Raw genomic sequence first — 20,645 nt, 5'->3', positions numbered from 1 at the left:
CGGGTCCTGGAGCTTTTATTACTACTGGCTCCATTTCACCGTGGAGCTTTCAATTCCACTGAAGCAATGTAGGAGAAGGATGGCAGCGGTGGGAAGACCTCAGACGGCCAACTTTCATTAACAGACTGGAAGTAAGCAGCTTTCTAATGGGCTCTAGGAGCTAAGAAAGGCTTGTCGCCCAACATGTGGCTTTGGAGGCCCAAGCCAGCTAAATGATTTCAATGGGGGAAAAAGTGTCACTGCAAAAATGTCCCCTATTCAAAAATTCTCATTCTCTGTAGAGTAGCATTTCTCCCAAATATGTTGTTTTCTTTTCACTTGCCTCATATTTACAGCATATTGTCCTCAGAAAAACAGGGCTAAGAAAAAAAGCCAAGAGATTTTTCAGTTAAACCTGTCGTTAATCAGGAGCTTCTAGTGAAAAACAGGGAATGGAAAAGAGACAATGATCCTGACCAATCTCAATTGCATATCCGAGTTGCTGTCACAGTCAGTTCTCAGTATTACTAACACACCAGCCCGCTCACGTGGGGGTGGGGTGGGGGGAGACCAGCGTTTCCATCTCTATAGTGGTATAACATCTGTTCTAGAAGATACTTCTTGCTGTATGCAATAAGTAATGCCATGCAGTTTTTTAAAGGTATTTCTGAATGAGTTGGTTTTAAATGGAATTTTAGAAATTAAAAAGAGATTAAATTCAGCTAACTGCAGGTCAGTTGGAAAGTGTTCAGGTATGACAGGAGGCTTTCCCTCCTTTTACTCTAGTCTCGCACCTTTACACAAACTAGCCCCTGCATCCCTGCAGGTAGCTACACCTGCAGGCCTCCAGACCTCCGCTTAATTTTGAAAATGTTCATATACTCACTTGAGATTAATTGAGCCCCTGAAGTCACACCAGATGCTCACACATGCCTTCTTTTTCCCATGCTCTCATATTAAGTTCAAATACAGTACTTCTATCAGACATATTTGTGCACATCTTTATTTCCCAATGAGAAGATGAGTTCCAGGTGGGTAGGAACTTGGCCTATTCATCATTTTGTTTTCTCTTCCCAAGACAGTAAACAAGCATTCCTACTAGCAATACAATGTTGTGTGACTCACGGCTATAAGCAAGGGATGAACTATTCAATTTAAAATGACAAAAATTGTAATGTTTATAAAATCAGAATAAACTGTAATAAATTCATATTTCAGAATGCCATTAAGAAAAATAACACTTTTGAAGAATGTAAAACAAGAGGGATTTCTCAAAATGTGACTTTTTAATAAGAAAAAAGCAAAGAGTATGTTCTCAGATATATAAAAGTCAATATATATTCACATAAAATTATCTTTATAATAAGGAAAAAACTTTGAGGATAGTGAAAAAGATTTTACAGAAGTTTAAATGAAAACCTCCCCCCCACCCCCCCGATTCCTTTAGCATATAAAACAGGACTAATTTATCCCTGGACTAGATTTAATTAAGAAAATGGAAGTTTTTGAAAGAGAGGAACATAAATAGCCTATTCTTCTGGGAATAATATTCTTATCATCATTTTGTCCTTTGTACATTTTACTGCCTCAAAACATTGAAACTAGGATAAACAGTTTTGAAACTGTCAGAGCCATCTATTCCAGAATTGCCCTAAGTGGGTTCTATGTGGTACTGTAGAGTTCTGTAGGACTTTATGCATGTTGCTTGGGGAAAACAAGGTTCCATGTCACATGAGTTTCAGTAATAATACCAAATATCATTGACCCTGAGACACTATTTCTTCTAAGAGACACCATTATTGATGCCAAGATTAGACCAAATGGAGAATCTATCATTCTCATAACGCTAGGGCAGCAACAGGCTGAATCTTTAGTGTGAGAGTAAAGGAGAAACAAATCTTTATGCAGAAAGGGACTGCAAGAAAACTTGCCTGTGTCAACCTTGGAACTAGCTAAAGGGAGAGACAAAAAAATTTCTCCTGAAAACTTGACTCTCAAATGGTATTCACCAGAGTTTACAGTTCAAATTCAAAAAAATCCTGGAACAGAGAGAAAGATCTCAGGTAGGCAGTATCCCCAGGGAACTGGCAGATGACACACAAATGCTCTCTGGAAAAAAAGAGACTTCAGGAGTGATGTCATCAAGATGGCAGCATAGGTCATTCCCAGCTTCAGTCTCCCTCACAAGAAGACTACCTAACAACTATCCACAGACAAGACACCACTGTGAAAATCCCAGAACTGGGGGCTGAAGCTGAAGTGCCCTGTTGGATCACAGAGACTGAGAAGCATCACATTAGAAGGGAAGGAGGAGCAGCTATACCCTGACTGTGTCACCCCTCCCCCAGGCCGGTACAGCACTGCACCAAAAGGGCCCCTCTGGGCCTATGGTTTCTCCACTGGGAGAAAGAGAACCCAAAGTGGATCAGATAGAGACAGATAAGTGGGGGACAGGGCTTACAGCCATCAGCACTCAGCAGCACTGAAGCAGAGATGCCAGCCAGGGGCTCTGCCCATCTGCAGAGCTGAGCCAGTAGCCCCTTCTGGCCAGGGACTTTGTTTGGTCCAGGCAGCTCTGCCTGATATGGGTAACCAGTCAACAAGCTATATTTGCTGTGGAGACTGTTCTGTGGCCCCACCTAGGCAGAGAAGAAAATTCACAATCTGCCGAGTATAGCCCCCCAGTCCTACCCAACCGGGAAGCCTGGCCACTGAACCCAGGTAGCCAGGGAGCCCTCCATGCTACAGCCCTGCTTATACAGAGCCCCAGGCCAGAAGGCCTACCCAACTCTGAAGTATAGCCTCTGGTCTCATATGACCAGGGAGTCAGAACAGCGACCCTGGGTAGCCTCAAAGCCCAGCGTATGGTACCACCCAGTCGAGAAACCCAGTCTACAGCCCCACCCTGAAGCAGAGTCCAGCATACAGAACTGCCCAACTGCTAAATGCTGCCTGTAGCCCAGCCCAATCAGGGAGCTCAGCCAGTGAGTCCACCCAATCATGGAGCATAGTCTGTGGGTCCCATCTGATGTGGAAGCCCAGACAGGGACCCAGTCCAACTTTGGGACACACCCTTTGGTCCCACCTCATCACAGAGCACAGCATGAGGTCCCATCCAACCTTAAAGCCCTGCCTGTGGACTTGCATAAACAAAGAATGCAGCCATGAGCACCATCTGGTCAGGAAGCACAGCCTGAAATGTCATCTACCGTGAGCGATCACAGAGCCCAGCCAGCAGCAGCCCCCTGACCTCAGAGCATAGGCAGTGACTTCACCCAACTAGAGACCCTGACAGCAAACCCCACTGCCCACAGATGCTGCCAGCTGACCCATCAAGTACCCCAAGCTGCAGGAGATCTATGAACCGTCTGACAAGGAATTCAGAATAATCCTCTTAAAGAATTTCAGTGAACTATAAGAATACACGGGCAACTAAAATTAAGAAAACAATGCATAAACAAAATAAGAAGTTCAACAAAGAAATAGAAATCATCAAAACGAACAAATAGAAATCTTACAGCTGAAGAATACAATGAGAGAAGAAAGCAATAAGAGCATCAACAACAGACTCAACCAAGTAGAAGAAAGAATCAGTAAATCTAGAGCATAAGTCATGTTAAATTATCCAAACTCAAACAAATAGAAAGTAGAATGGTGATTTCCACAGGCTGGAGAGAGAGGGAAATGGGGAGCTGTTTTTCAATGAATATAGAATTCAGTTTTACAGGTGAAAAAATTCTGGAGATCTGTGGTACAACAACGTGAATGTACTTAATACTACTGAACTGTACACTTAAAAATGGTTAAGACAGTAAATTTTATGATTATGTTTTTTACAATTAAAAATATTTTAAAATTATTTTTTAAAAACTGACATAGACCACAATTTAAAAACCTACTTCATATGGTTATTATAGATATTGAGCTAATACAGCCAAAATATTTACACAATGCCTGGCACATAGTAAGTGCTCTCTAAGTGTTAGCTATACTTGCAATTTGCTTTTGTCCCTACCTGTTGGTGTCAACAATATCATGATTCCACCTAGCAGATGACAGCAAAACGTTTATGCCACTACATGGGCACTGTCACTGACGTGCTGCCTTTTCTTCTCCAACAGACCATAACAAATTACTACTTGCCACTCACCTGACAAGCCTATCTACTTTTCTGGAAATAAAACCTTCAATTCTCCACAATGTGGACAGCTAATAAAATTTGTGAGATCACATTTTGCCATGTCCACAAAGAATGCACCTCTTAGACATCCCTTTCCGTACCTGAGATATAAGTTCCAGCAGGCATCACAGTCTGACACATACAAGGGGCTTAGTAAATATTCACTGAATGAATGAAAGCCTTAAATAGTAGGATTCAGGGATCCTGTCCAGTAAGTATAAATCTTTTATTATTTATTATTATTATTATTTTATTATTTACACTGAAAACTAGTTAATCGCACAATCTTCATTTGAATCCATTGTCAGTCCTAAATGGGCCTCTGTGTTCTTCCTGATGCTAGTGAGTTGAGCTGGACCAGTGGTTCTCAAGCTTTAATGTGCATGGGAATCACCTGAAAGGCTTCTGAAGCACAGCTCCCTGGGCCCCACCTGACTCTCTGATTCAGTAGGTCTGAGGTAGAGCTCCCAAATTTGCATTTTTAACAAGTTCCCTGTAGATGCTAATGTTGCAGGTGGGGTACCATACTTTGAAACCATGGGGCTGGCCAATATAGAAGAAAATCTGAAGGTATCCTTTTTGAACCCAGAGCCTGGAGTGAAATCCAATCTGATGACTTTTCATTTTGTCCACTCTGGACTCTACTCAATTTGATCATATCATCATAAAAATTAGGGCAAAATGGGTAGCAGTCCAAGATTTCTACTCAGTAGCCCAACTGGTCTTATGTGGTGACTCCTCCCCTCCTTACAGAGGATTATTGGCTTATTTAAATCAGCAAAGACCTAGGCAAAGCAAAATAAACCAGGGAAAATCCACTCTATGTCTTTCCTAGAATGAAGCTATGTATAAGAAATGTATTACTTGTGGTCCAATTAGCCATCCTATGTTAATATTAACACCACTGAAAAAAGACATCTTTCTACTTTCTGGAATCAATGCCATAATCACACTAAGCTCTTAAGACACTGAGCCCACAGTGCTGGTCAGGCTGCACACATTTACACAGACCAGATGCAAAGCCTGTAGAGATGGCCCTTGGTGCAGGTAGAGTAAGTGGCACCTGCAGGAGTGACTGGACGCATATTGGAAGGACTCTCCTTGCTGGATCTACCTCAAGCAAGCATAGGAAAGGACTCTAGAAACAACCAACAACATTGAAATGACTATACGCCTTCTATATGCCAGGTGCCGTTCAAGACTATAGGCTGTATGGATGACTCAGATGTGCTTCCTTTCCTTGAGAAGCTCAGGGTTAAGCTAGATAAAATCATAAGAGACTGGGTGAATTGGGAAAAGAAATCCTCTCCCCTGAAACACATACCCATTTTTCTCCTGACCTTGTCTTAGTGCATGTAAGCCTCAGGGGCCATGGCTTTGGCAGGGTTGATAAGAAGATTCTAAGCCCTCTGGAACAATTCTTTTAGGGGGAAAAGCTGTTTGCTTAACTGGCCCCTATGCCTCAGAAAAGATGAGTAGAGTCCAGAGTGGACAAAATGAAAAGTCATCAGATTGGATTTCACTCCAGGCTCTGGGTTCAAAAAGGATACCTTCAGATTTTCTTCTATATTGGCCAGCCCCATGGTTTCAAAGTATGGTACCCCACCTGCAACATTAGCATCTACAGGGAACTTGTTAAAAATGCAAATTTGGGAGCTCTACCTCAGACCTACTGAATCAGAGAGTCAGGTGGGGCCCAGGGAGCTGTGCTTCAGAAGCCTTTCAGGTGATTCCCATGTACACTAAAGCTTGAGAACCACTGGTCCAGCTCAACTCACTAGCATCAGGAAGAACACAGAGGCCCATTTAGGACTGACAATGGATTCAAATGAAGATTGTGCGATTAACTAGTTTTCAGTGTAAATAATAAAATAATAATAATAAATAATAAAACAAAGAAGAACTCAGAAAAGACACATGCTCAATTAAATCAAACATTTAAGAAACCTAATTACAGCCAGGTGGTGTGTCTTATAGCTGAGTTTATATCAGATACTCATGTATTTGCAGCAATCATTGTTCTCCCTTGCTGTTCTCTTTTAAACTGAAAATACTGTTGAGAAGATTAAAAATCTAGTTGCTTAACATTTGACTCTGACCAGTTTTATCAGATACCGAAAGCAGAGCAGAAAATCACCTAAATGTAGAGATTAGAAGTCACTGAACATTCATTTCAACTTCATAGTTTTAACAAAGACAACTTTGGCAGTAAATTTGCCTATCCAAGCCTGGTGTGTCCGTCTGCCCATTCAAACCACTAACTACTCCTCTGCGTCCTAAGAGCTCTAAATAAGGGTTAAGGCATCTCTTCTGTGTTTTGTGATCTTTCAAAAGCCCCAAACTTTTATAATGTGAAAACTGGATCTCTCAAAAACACCACTTAGCAAATAGCCTTGCTGCATTCTCATGTGGAGAAAAAGCCAACAGTCTAGGAGGGCACAGGCCACATTCTCATGCTTGTCTTTGTTAGACTAAGGTGGAACCCTGAGCAGGTAAATATCCCCACTCCAGTGCCTTCTCTGAAGCGGCGCTAAGAAAACTTTTATTTCTGAGAAACTAAAATCAAGATTTTGCTTTACTTCAACTGTCTAGATATTACCAAAAATATCAACAGAATTTGCTTTTAGTTTGGGGAATGTTATTCTTAAAAGAGAAAATTAGAAATGGGTATGGATGTGCCTTTAGGAAATCTCAACTTCTCAGAAAAAGGGGAAAATGTACAAAACCAATTTTCATTACAAAAAGGATTTGCTAATCTCCCTTGGAACATTTAAGATAACATAAAATGCTAAGATTTAATTCATACTCAATTTTTCTGGAATAAAATAATTGAAAAAATTAGCTCCATGTATATCATTGAAACCAGTAACTAAAACAAGAGGAAGGAGGAGTTGAGGAAGATGGCGGAAGAGTAAAACGCAGAGATCACCTTCCTCCCAACAGATACATCAGAAATATATCTACACGTGGAACAACTCCTACAGAACACCCACTGAACGCTGGCAGAAGACCTCAGACCTCCCAAAAGGCAAGAAACCCCCCACGTACCTGGTAGGGCAAAAGAAAAGAGAATAAACAGAGACAAAGAATAGGGACGGGCCCTGCACCAGTGGGAGGGAGCTGTGAAGGAGGAAAGGATTCCACATACTAGGAAGCCCCTTCGCGGGTGGAGACTGCGGGTGGCGGAGGGGGGAAGCTTCAGGGCCACGGAGGAGAGCGCAGAAACAGGGGTGCGGAGGGCAAAGCGGAGAGATTACCGCACGGAGGATCAGGGCCGACCGGCACTCACCAGCGCGAGAGGCTTGTCTGCTCACCCGCCGGGGCGGGCGGGGCTGCGATCTGAGGCTCGGGCTTCGGTTGGAGCGCAGGGAGAGGACCGGGGTTGGCGGCTTGAACATAGCCTGAAGGGGTTAGTGCACCACGGCTAGCCGGGAGGGAGTCAGGGGAAAAGTCTGGAGCTGCCGAAGAGGCAAGAGACCTTTTCTTCCCTCTTTGTTTCCTGGTGCGCGAGGAGAGGGGATTAAGAGCGCTGCTTAAAGGAGCTCCAGAGACGGGCGTGAGCCGCAGCTAAAAGCGCGAACCCCAGAGACGGGCATGAGACGCTAAGGCTGCTGCTGCCGCCACCAAGAAGCCTGCGTGCGAGCACAGGTCACTATCCACACCTCCCTGCCGGGGAGCCTGTGCAACCCGCCACTGCCAGGTTCCCGGGATCCAGGGACAACTTCCCCGGGAGAACGCACAGCGCGCCTCAGGCTGCTTGCAACGTCACGCTGGCCTCTGCCACCGCAGGCCCGCCCCGCACGCAGTGCCCCTCCCTCCCCCCCACCTGAGTGAGCCAGAGCCCACGAATCAACGGCTCCTTTAACCCTGTCCTGTCTGAGCGGAAAAACAGACGCCCTCCGGCGACCTACACGCAGAGGCAGGACCAAATCCAAAGCTGAAACCCGGGAGGTGTGCGAACAAAGAAGAGAAAGGGAAATCTCTCCCATCGGCCTCAGAAGCAACGGATTAAATCTCCACAATCAACTTGATGTACCCTGCATCTGTGGAACCTAAATAGACAACGAATCATCCCAAATTGAGGAGGTGGACTTTGGGAGCAAGATAGATTATTTTTTCCCCTTTTCCTCTTTTTGTGAGTGTGTATGTGTATGCTTCAGTGTGAGATTTTGTCTGTATAGCTTTGCTTTCACCATTTGTCCTAGGGTTCTGTCCGTCCGTTTTTTGTTTTTACTTAAAAATTTTTTTTTCATGATTATTTTTTATTTTCATAACTTTATTTTATTTTATCTTATTTTACTTTATCCTCTTCCTTCCTTCCTTCCTTCCTTTCTTCCTTTCTTCCTTTCTTTCTACTTTTTCTCCCTTTTATTCTGAGCTGTGTGGATGAAAGGCTCTTGGTGCTCAGGCCAGGAGTCACTGCTGTGCCTCTGAGGTGGGAGAGCCAACTTCAGGACACTAGTCCACAAGAGACCTCCCAGCTCCACATAATATCAAACGGTGAAAATCTCCCAGAGATCTCCATCTCAACACCAACACCCAGCTTCACTCAACGACCAGCAAGCTACAGTGCTGGACAGCCTATGCCAAACAACTAGCAAGACAGGAACACAACCCCACCCATTAGCAGAGAGGCTGCCTAAAATCATAATAAGGCCACAGACACGCCAAAACACACCACCAGATGTGGACCTGCCCACCAGAAAGACAAGATCCAGCCTCATCCACCAGAACACAGGCACTAGTGCCCTCTACCAGGAAGCCTACACAACCCACTGAACCAACCTTAGCCACTGGGGACAGACACCAAAAAAACGGGAACTACGAACATGCAGCCTGCAAAAAGGAGACCCCAAACACAGTAAGATAAGCAAAATGAGAAGACAGAAAAACACACAGCAGATGAAGGAACAAGGGAAAAACCCACCAGAACTAACAAATGAAGAGGAAATAGGCAGTCTACCTGAAAAAGAATTCAGAATAATGATAGTAAAGATGATCAACAATCTTGGAAATAGAATAGAGAAAATGCAAGAAAATTTAACAAGGACCTAGAAGAACTAAAGATGAAACAAGCAATGATGAACAACACAACAAATGAAATTAAGAATACTCTAGAAGGGATCAATAGCAGAATAACTGAGGCAGAAGAACGGATAAGTGACCTGGAGGATAAAATAGCGGAAATAACTACTGCAGAGCAGAATAAAGAAAAAAGAATGAAAAGAACTGAGGACAGTCTCAGAGACCTCTGGGACAACATTAAATGCACAAACATTCAAATTATAGAGGTCCCAGAAGAAGAAGAGAAAAAGAAAGGAACTGAGAAAATATTTGAACAGGTTATAGTTGAAAACTTCCATAGTGTGGGAAAGGAAATAGCTAATCAAGTCCAGGAAGCACAGAGAGTCCCATACAGGATAAATCCAAGGAGTAATATGCCAAGACACATATTAATCAAACTATCAAAAATTAAATACAAAGAAAATATATTAAAAGCAGCAAGGGAAAAACAACAAATAACACACAAGGGAATCCCCATAAGGTTAACAGCTGATCTTTCAGCAGAAACCCTGCAAGCAAGAAGCCAGTGGCAGGACATATTTAAAGTGATGAAGGAGAAAAACCTACAACCAAGATTACGCTACCCAGCAAGGATCTCATTTAGATTTGATGGAGAAATTAAAACCTTTACCGACAAGCAAAAGTTGAGAGAGTTCAGCACCACCAAAGCAGCTTAACAACAAATGCTAAAGGATCTTCTCTAGGCAAGAAACAGAAGAAAAGGAAAAGACCTGCAATAACGAACCCAAAACAATTAAGAAAATGGGAATAGGAACATACATATCGATAATTACCTTAAATGTAAATGGACTAAATGCTCCCACCAAAAGACACAGACTGGCTGAATGGATATAAAAACAAGACCCATATATATGCTGTCTACAAGAGACCCAGTTCAGACCTAGGGACACATACAGACTGAAAGTGAGGGGATGGAAAAAGATATTCCATGCAAATGGAAACCAAAAGAAAGCTAGAGTAGCAATTCTCGTATCAGACAAAATAGACTTTAAAATAAAGACTATTACAAGAGACAAAGAAGGACAGTACATAATGATCAAGGGATCGATCCAAGAAGAAGATATAACAATTGTAAATATTATGCACCCAACATAGGAGCATCTTAATACATAAGGCAAATACTAACAGCCATAAAAGGAGAAATCGACAGTAACACATCATAGTAGGGGACTTTAACACCCCACTGTCACCGCTGGACAGATCATCCAAAATGAAAATAAATAAGGAAACACAAGCTTTAAATGATACATTAAACAAGATGGACTTAATTGATATTTATAGGACACTCCATCCAAAAACAACAGAATACACATTCTTCTCCAGTGCTCATGGAACATTCTCAAGGATAGATCATATCTTGGGTCACAAATAAAGCCTTGGTAAATTTAAGAAAATTGAAAGCGTATCAAGTATCTTTTCTGACCAGAATGCTATGAGACTAGATATCAATTACAGAAAAAGATCTGTAAAAAATACAAACACATGGAGGCTAAACAATACACTACTTAATAACGAAGTGACCACTGAAGAAATCAAAGAGAAAATCAAAAAATACCTAGAAACAAATGACAATGGAGACACGACGACCCAAAACCTATGGGATGCAGCAAAAGCAGTTTTAAGAGGGGAGTTTATAGCAGTACGATCCTACCTTATAAAACAGGAAACATCTCAAATAAACAACCTAACCTTGCACCTAAAGCAATTAGAGAAAGAAGAACAAAAGAACCCCAAAGTTAGCAGATGGAAAGAAATCATAAAGATGAGATCAGAAATAAATGAAAGAAATGAAGGAAACGATAGCAAAGATCAATAAAACTAAAAGCTGGTTCTTTGAGAAGATAAACAAAATTGATAAGCCATTAGCCAGACTCATCAAGAAAAAAAGGGAGAAGACTCAAATCAATAGAATTCGAAATGAAAAAGGAGAAGTAACAACAGACACTGCAAAAATACAACAGATCATGAGAGATTACTAAAAGCAACTCTATGCCAATAAAATGGACAACCTGGAAGAAATGGACAAATTCTTAGAAAAGAGCAATCTTCAGAGAATGAACCAGGAAAAAATAGAAAATATGAACAGACCAGTCATAAGCACTGAAATTGAAACTGTGATTAAAAATTTTCCAAGAAACAAAAGCCTAGGACCAGATGGCTTCACAGGTGAATTCTATCAAACATTTAGAGAAGAGCTAACACCTATCCTTCTCAAACTCTTCCAAAATATAGCAGAAGGAGGAACACTCCCTAACTCATTCTACGAGGCCACCACCACCCTGATACCAAAACCAGACAAAGATACTACAAAAAAAGAAAATTACAGACCAATATCACTGATGAATATAGATGCAAAAATGCTCAACAAAATACTAGCAAACAGAATGCAACAGCACATTAAAAGGATCATACACCATGGTCAAGTGGGGTTTATTCCAGGAATGCAAGGCTTTTTCAATATACGCAAATCAATCAACGTGATACACCATATTAACAAATTGAAAGAGAAAAACCATATGATCATCTCAATAGATGCAGAGAAAGCTTTCGACAAAATTCAACACCCATTTATGATAAAAACCCTGCAGAAAGTAGGCATAGAGGGAACTTTCCTCAACATAATAAAGGCCATATATTATAAACTCACAGCCAACTTCGTCCTCAATGGTGAAAAACTGAAACCATTTCCACTAAGATCAGGAACAAGACAAGGTTGCCCACTCTCACCACTCTTATTCAACATAGTTTTGGAAGCTTTAGCCACAGCAATCAGAGAAGAAAAGGAAATAAAAGGAATCCAAATTGGAAAAGAAGAAGTAAAGCTGTCACTGTTTGCAGATGACATGATACTATACATAGAGAATCCTAAAGATGCTACCAGAAAACTACTAGAGCTAATCAATGAATTTGGTTAAGTAGCAGGATACAAAATTAATGCACAGAAATCTCTGGCATTCCTATACACTAATGATGAAAAATCTGAAAGTGAAATCAAGAAAACAGTCCCATTTACAACTGCAACAAAAAGATTAAAATATGTAGGAATAAACCCACCTAAGGAGACAAAAGACCTGTATGCAGAAAAGTATAAGACACTGATGAAAGAGATTAAAGATGATACAAATAGATGGAGAGATATACCATGTTCTTGGATTGGAAGAATCAACATTGTGAAAGTGACTCTACTACCCAAAGCAATCTACAGATTCAATGCAATCCCTATCAAACTACCACTGGCATTTTTCACAGAGCTAGAACAAAAAATTTCACAATTTGTATGGAAACACAAAAGACCCCGAATAGCCAAAGCAATTTGAGAACGAAAAATGGAGCTGGAGGAATCAGGCTCCCTGACTTCAGACTATACTACATAGGTACAGTAATCAAGACAGTATGGTACTGGCACAAAAACAGAAATACAGATAAATGGAACAAGATAGAAAGCCCAGAGATAAACCCATGCACATATGGTTACCTTATCTTTGATAAAGGAGGCAAGAATATACAGTGGAGAAAAGACAGCCTCTTCAATAAATGGTGCTGGGAAAACTGGACAGGTACATGTAGAAGTATGAAATTAGAACACTCCCTAACACCATACACAAAAATAAACTCAAAATGTATTAAAGACCTAAAGGAAAGGCCAGACATTATCAAACTCTTAGAGGAAAACATAGGCAGAACACTCGATGACATAAATCACAGCAAGATCCTTTTTGACCCACCTCCTAGAGGAATGGAAATAAAAAGAAAAATAAACAAATGGGACCTAATGAAACTTAAAAGCTTTTGCACAGCAAAGGAAACCATAAACAAGACGAAAAGACAACCCTCAGAATGGGAGAAAATATTTGCAAATGAAGCAACTGACAAAGGATTAATCTCCAAGAGTTACAAGCAGCTCATGCAGCTCAATAACAAAAAAACAAAAAACCCAATCCAAAAATGGGCAGAAGACCTAAATAGACATTTCTCCAAAGAAAATATACAGACTGCCAACAAACACATGAAAGAATGCTCAACGTCATTAATCATTAGAGAAATGCAAATCAAAACTACAATGAGATATCATCTCACACCGGTCACAATGGCCATCACCAAAAAATCTAGAAACAATAATTGCTGGTGAGGGTGTGGAGGAAAGCGAACCCTCTTGCACTGTTGGTGGGAATGTAAATTGATACAGCCACTGTGGAGAACAGTATGGAAGTTCCTTAAAAAACTACAAATAGAACTACCATATGACCCAGCAATGCCACTACTGGGCATATACCCTGAGAAAACCATAATTCAAAAAGAGTCATGTACCACAATGTTCATTGCAGCTCTATTTACAATAGCCAGGACATGGAAGCAACCTAAGTGTCCATCATCGGATGAATGGATAAAGAAGATGTAGCACATATATACAATGGAATATTACTCAGCCATAAAAAGAAACGAAATTGAGATATTTGTAGTGAGGTGGATGGACCTAGAGTCTGTCATACAGAGTGAAGTAAGTCAGAAAGAGAAAAACAAATACCGTATGCTAACATATATATATATGGAATCTAAGAAAATAAAAAAGTTCATGAAGAACCTAGGGGTAAGACGGGAATAACGACACAGACCTACTAGAGAATGGTCTTGAGGATATGGGAAGGGGGAAGGGTAAGCTGTGACAAAGTGAGGGAGTGGCATGGAACTATATACACTACCAAATGTAAAATAGATAGCTAGTGGGAAGCAGCCGCATAGCACAGGGAGATCAGCTAGGTGGTTTGTGACCACCTACAAGGGTGGGATAGGGAGGGTGGGAGGGAGGGAGACGCAAGAGGGAAGAGATACGGGAACATATGTATATGTATAACTGATTCACTTTGTTATAAAGCAGAAACTAACACACCATTGTAAAGCAATTACACTCCAATAAAGATGTTAAAAAAAAAAAAGAGGAAGGAAGAACAATTGAAGAAATCTCTAATGATCGTTATAGTTACCATTTCATTCTCAAGGACAACCTTTTTCTTTTGTTGCTGTTGTTTAAAATATTGATGCCATTTTTTATTCATAAATATATTTAAATGCTATAAGTCTTACATTTCACAGTTGATACCCAGCGTCAAAATTTTCCTGATATCCAAGATATGGGGTTAAGTAACCTTTAAAATGTAGTAACTTTTAAAAGTAGATATAAAAATAGAATCCTAATTTATGAATTTGCTAATTTTTCTTCCTTGCTACCAACATAACCTATGGATCAATTTTTAGCTGATGAATTGCTGTCAAACAGCCTTGAGGTCAGGGTAGCAATTCCTTCCCCTGATTTAAAATATTTACATTCAGTGTGTTGGGTGAGTGATCATCTTTCCAACAGATATGCCTCAACTTTTCTTATTAGTGTTTCTCAGATTCTGAATTAAAACTCTACATCAAGCTTACCTGTCATCATACCCAAAATTTCAATAAAAACTTTAAAATGCACAGGAAGGAGTCATCATTAGTTACTATGTAAATAAGCAAAAAATAAAACTCTAGCTAAATATATATTCTTCTTGGGCTCAAAGCTCAAGTCAACTATCCATTACATAATTTGTCACACTGTCATTTATATTAGATATATAAAAATGATCTCTATTGATTAGTAAAGAGCCATGAACAACAGTCATCTACAATCCAGGGGATCGTATAAAAGAAAGAAACTTTTTTACCAACCTGGGCTGAGAAACCACAGAAGAAACCAAACCAGAAATGCACAAGTGTGAATGCAAAATTCTTATAGAAGAAATAGCGTAAGAATTTGCACATTCGGAAATAGGACCACCTTCCATGAACAAGGAGAAGCCTTTGGAGGTATCTAAACTGTGCAAATGCGTAGTCGCTGGCTAGGACTGCCTGCAGTCCTTCCTGGCCGCTGATGCCGACACCAATGTGAGCACCTACAAAGGAGAAGAGGGACAGTTTCACTCCTCAGACAAAGACACAACTTCTTTGGGGAACCTATCACTCCTCTTTTTTTAATTTGTTTTTTTATTTTTGGCCACACCACTTGGCTTGCGGTATCTTAATTCCCCGATCAGGGATCAAACCCGGGCCCCCAGCAGTGGAAGCACCAAGTCCTAACCGCTGGACCGCCAGGGAATTCCCCTATCACTCTTCTTGTATGTTATTATTTATTCACAGAAACCCATAGCATTTATAATTTTTCCATATATTATCTCATGAAACACTCATGATAGGTATTTATCCTAGTTTTTCAAAAGAGAAAATTGACTCAGAAAGTTCAGTAACTTGAACAAAGTTTTACAATTTGTAAGTGGCAAAGCTGGGACTAAACCTTAGTGTTGGGACTGTGTATCTAATGTTCATTCCTCTACACCATAGCTACTTATTTCTCCAAACAGTGACCAATAACATAAATGATTTAGTTAAAGGTGTTTTCTTTTTTTGTTTTTAATGAATGCTAATAATGGTGGATGAATTGAGCCCTAAAAGTATTAATTTCAGAAACACTGGGAAAATTAAATTGCAATGCAATCTCCATTACATATTGCCAAGTGCTGAACCTGGGAGCTCCAGGTCTGCAGCACGCCCCGTTGAGCAAATGTCCCCTTACTTTTGATCATGCTGACGTCATTGGCTCCATCGCCTATGGCCAAAGTGACAGCATTTCTGTGCTTCTTCACCAGCTCTACTACTTGAGCTTTCTGGAGAGGGGTGACTCGGCAGCAAACCACAGTCTTACACATGCAGGCAAGTTCTAGAAGATCGTTCTTGACATCATTTTCTAGAGCATGGGCCTACGTTATTTTTTTTTTAAATCCACAATAGAACGAGAAATAATAAATGAGAGATGTCATTTGGCAAGCAGATTTCTTGTTTCTCAGCTGATTTCTAAACAGTTTCATTCACTTCAACAAGTCATTGTTGACTCAGGGCCACACAAACAACAAAAGAAAAGAGTATTGAACTCCTACTTAGTGCCAAGGAAGTTTACCATAAAAGTAAAAGACGCAGTGTCCTGTGTTTCTTCCTTGATACATTATCGTGCTGCATTGGAGAGATACAGTTGAATGCCGGAAAGGGTCCGGAATCCACTAAAATAAGGAAAAGCAAAGGCCAGAACCAATCCATCACCTCACCAAGTTTAGAATGAACTACAAAATGATGATTTGTCTGTTCTACATGATGACATTTTTGTTTCCTTTGCACTGTTGTTTTGTATATTTAGTGTTTCTTGTTGTGGTTGTTAATGTGAGAGCAAATGAGAAGCAGATGATCTGGAGATTAGCCCTTGAAGAACATAGCGACTGAAATCAAGAGAGGCCTGTGCAAAGGGTGGCATGCAACCTGTGTCTCAGACAGGGTTCCCCAGCCATTTACACCCTTGCACTTCTTAGACATACCAAAGAAGGACTGAAAAAGAGAACATAATCCTTTGTAATTAAGTACAATTTTTTTCTAGAAAACATCTCTACATTATTTAATAAACACATGAAAAGAAAACAGGAATCCACCTAAACTTAGAGTCATCATTATCTTTGAATGACTCTTTAGTGAGATGTTCACAGCCCATTCACACTCTGGCCCCTATATTCCTTTTGAGTCTGTCTTCTACCACCACCTTCAGGTTTACTCTTTACTCCTGTCAGGCCAAGTTGCTTGTTTCCATAATTTGGCAGGTTCTTTCTTGCCTTTGTGCCTTTGTACTTGCTGTTTCCTCTACCTGAAAACATCACTTCCTCCAGGAAGTCTTCCCTGATTTTCCCATGAGGAACTAAATGTGCTGCTTTGCCTCTATGCTCTCAAAGCACTGTGTCCGGGCTTCCCTGGCGGCGCAGTGGTTGAGAGTCCGCCTGCCGATGCAGGGGACACGGGTTCGTGCCCCAGTCCGGGAAGATCCCACATGCCGTGGAGCGGCTGGGCCCGTGAGCCATGGCCGCTGAGCCTGCGTGTCCGGAGCCTGTGCTCCGCAACGGGAGAGGCCACAACAGTGAGAGGCCCGCATACCGCAAAAAAAGCACTGTGTCCATTCCTCCTTATAGTATTTGTCATACCACTGTGAGATTAGCTCTCACCAGATGACAATCCCTAAAACAAGGACTGTGTTCTCTTCACATCCTTATCCTCAGCCTCTAGCACAGTGACCTGGACATGCTTAATGAATGTTAATGGGATGAATGGAAGGATGGGTAAATGAGTATAAAAACATGACTCTAATGCAGAAAATTCTCGTGTCAAAGCCTACAATTCTTAGGGGAAATTGTGAGTTAGCTTTCTCAAATATAATTACCCTCTCTGAAAGAGAAAGTGTGTAACTGGCTGTCTTGCTCAGAATGGTTCCCATCTCTTTCTTTTCTTTTTTCTTTATTATCAACAAGTGAAAAACCTAGACACAGACTGTGAGAAAGAAAGACCCAATTACATTCTGCAAAGCATCAAGATTTGAGCAAATTGGAATCATGATTTTTTTTAAAAAAAACTGACCATACTAGTAGAAACACAGTCAATTCTCCTTAAATTAAAAATGACATTTCATGGTTTCATAAGCTTCAGGCTTTGAAGCTGAGGGGGTTCTTGAAGAGTGTCTATCTTAGCTCTTTCTTTCAACAGATTTAGAGACAGAGAGAGAATCTTGTGTGCTATCACCTTAGTACTCTAACTGCCCACACACTGGCCTCTTTGAGCCTGAGGGAAAGTCAAAGCACAAGTCATTTGGGACCCTTTCCCTATTGTGGTTGGTCCCAGGGCAATTCAGCTTGAAGACCGCCAGCTCTAAGTCCCAGCTGACAGGCTTAGAATTTTCAGTTGCTGCTCATTTGTGCAAAGGAGAAGTTCGTGTCATCTGGACAAACTTTCAACTAAGCTTGGCCTGCAACTGAGCTCTGTAACTTTCCATGGTGTAGAAGGCAACACATCATTACGTCTGGAATCCAGCTGGATAACGCTCTAAGCACTAAGAACTAACAGACAGCTGATCACAAGGGGGGGAATACAATATACTCATTTCCAACTTCTTTTGTCCTCTAAGAAACTGTCTACAAGAAGATACGTTTATTTTCCAAACTCCCAAAAGTGGAAAATGATCATCAAAGCCGGAGAAAGATGTGAGATTAGCTCTTTGTGCATATAAATGATAATTTCACTGGAGTACAATCAGAGCTTTTGTTTTCTAAATTAGAAACTCAGAAGAGCTTTTGATATTTGTTCAAGATTTGGAACCTGAACTACATTAAAAGTACAATGCAAGTTTATTCTATTACGACAAGAACCAGATTTCCTAATCAAAGCAAATTGTTTGGCATCGCTCTAAAATGCTGCTATTTAGAAAGACCACTAGAGGTATCTTAATGGCAATAATTTGGTGTGGTAATTATATGAAGGTCAGGTTGCGCTCTGCAAATCACAAACATTAGCAAGAGCAATAATTGCAATACATCTATCCAGTTGCATTATTTTAATTAAACAACAGGGAGCTGTGACACTCTCCCTCAGAAAAGCACTTAAACAGTACTGCTAAACGGTCTGTAGTCATTTAGACAAGATTGATATCCTCTGAATTCAGTATTTCTTCAGATCCTCCCCTTCACTGTGGTGGTTCAAGCAATAATGTATGAAATATATATTAGAAGTTTCCCTTTCCTTTGCAAACAGGAAATCAGTGCATATGCCCTATTTCTAGTAGTGTCATTTGTTTGAATACACAAAAAAAGATTTCATTATGACAGCACAAAAGAAATGATTATTGGGGTGGAGAAAAAGGAACAAAAAGCCTTAAGCAAACTCACCAAACTGTGGCCATTTATGATTAAGGCATAATCCCCTGTTACGGTTTCTTCTACAACTGAGTCCAACTCCAGCGGCTGCTTTTTTTCAAAAACTACATGGCCATTGGAAAAACTTCTGTTTTGTCCAAACAAATTTTCCTTTGCTTTCCTTAAAGGAGAGGGGAGGAAGGCAAATCATAACAAAGTATACAGAGCATACCTATTAACTCTAAGGAGAGACTGGCCTAGAGGTAAATTCATTTCATCCCTATTCAGACAGACTGCTGCATGAGATACAGTTTCAGTAAGCTAGCTGGATAATTCTTTGCGATGGGGATACCATAGCAAATTTGCAAATTCCAGGAAGTAGGAGGGTAAACATAAGGAAAACAGATCATCTCGAACGTTTTAGATTACCTAAAGGCTAAATCATCATCTTGAGCTGGGCTTGAACTAGGTGCTCTTGATAAATTTGATACATAAGGTTACCTGAGCTTCACGGACTTAAGAACCACTGATCTGGCACCTGATGTTGTTAAACAATGGAAAGGGAAAGACTAAAGACAATTGATGAAATCTTCTAGGAATTCCAGGGAATTCTGTATATAAAATAAATTAATCAACTTGTAGAACAATGTAACATGATCCAACTTAAAACGGCAGTCTTCTGAGAAGCACATCTTTTAGAAGTTTGACAATAAAAACAAATAAAGGCGTTTACTGAATTGGCATAGTCATTATAACATAATGGAATATTTTAAGTGAAAATTGTACTCATCAGCCGAAACAATAGAATAAATCTTCTGGGAAAGACACTACAGACACCAAAGTGTAGAGGGTAGTTCCAAATGGAAACTCCCTCCAGTGTCCTAGATCTAATCAGCACTAGAATAACCCTGCCCACAACTCAACCATCTCTGCTGCTTAAGAGGAAGATTGTACTGTGACTTAACACCGTTAGGAGTGGCATTTTATTCTTCTCTTCAAAATGGAAAGACAATGCCTTTAAAGGAAGGAAAATTTCCTCTCCGAACCCCTTGGATGACAGGCTCTGAAGTAACATAGGGCAAGCTGACATGACTGCTAGAACTTTCAATCACAACCAGGGAACTACACAGTCGGCGCTCCGAAGTTGAGTGCCAAAGCCAGCCGCCAACACTTTAGGCCACAACTAGCATATACGAAACAAGTGCCCAGGAGAGAATGGGGCGTGAGAGACAGGCCAGAAAATGGATGTTTTGTCTTAAAAGCAAAATGAAATGGTTCCCCAAAGACTCATCTTATGTAGAAAGCATTTATTTAAATGGTTTTTTGCTGTGGCTCCTCTGAAAGAAGAGAATGTTCACATTACAAAAGCAGTCATTTTAGCCCTCAGCTTTCTAATTATTTGAAATTGTAACACTAATTTGTTTACAAGTTTTTTTTAAAAAAACATCTTCTGGCTCAACATCTCCTTCTGCTGTCCAGGACCAAAATCACATCCTGCATTTAAGCAACCCAGAGAACCCAAAGGTTACGTGCCCTTGGCTCCAGAGATGATATTATACGTTTTAGCAATCAGTTTGCAGAATCAAATAAAAAGATTTATAAAGTCAGAGTGCTATGTGTGAAGTTTAGGGAGTTAAGGAAGGGGGCGGGAGGGAGAACAGACA

General features: G+C 40.6%; 1 protein-coding gene across 5 annotated transcripts in view; it reads right to left on the bottom strand.

The window, feature by feature from the left end:
• ATP8B4 (ATPase phospholipid transporting 8B4 (putative)) overlaps window positions 1–20,645 on the bottom strand; it is a 258,608-nt gene that overhangs the window by 34,766 nt on the left and 203,197 nt on the right. For 3 of the 5 annotated variants that reach the window (XM_049706044.1, XM_033408447.2, XM_049706045.1), the window contains 3 exons: window positions 19,015–19,162; window positions 15,843–16,026; window positions 14,942–15,165 (listed from right to left, as the gene is read on the bottom strand). The exons of 1 other annotated variant lie outside the window; for it this stretch is intronic. In XM_049706044.1, coding sequence (XP_049562001.1) covers window positions 14,942–15,165; window positions 15,843–16,026; window positions 19,015–19,162 — 556 coding nt within the window. The remainder of the gene's footprint in view (window positions 1–14,941; window positions 15,166–15,842; window positions 16,027–19,014; window positions 19,163–20,645) is intronic. One more of the 5 variants, XM_049706046.1, reaches the window with a different exon arrangement.

This window comes from Orcinus orca, chromosome 2 (assembly GCF_937001465.1).
Source record: "Orcinus orca chromosome 2, mOrcOrc1.1, whole genome shotgun sequence".
Classification (NCBI taxonomy): Eukaryota; Metazoa; Chordata; class Mammalia; order Artiodactyla; family Delphinidae; genus Orcinus; species Orcinus orca.
This window is presented reverse-complemented; position numbering and strand designations above follow the sequence as displayed.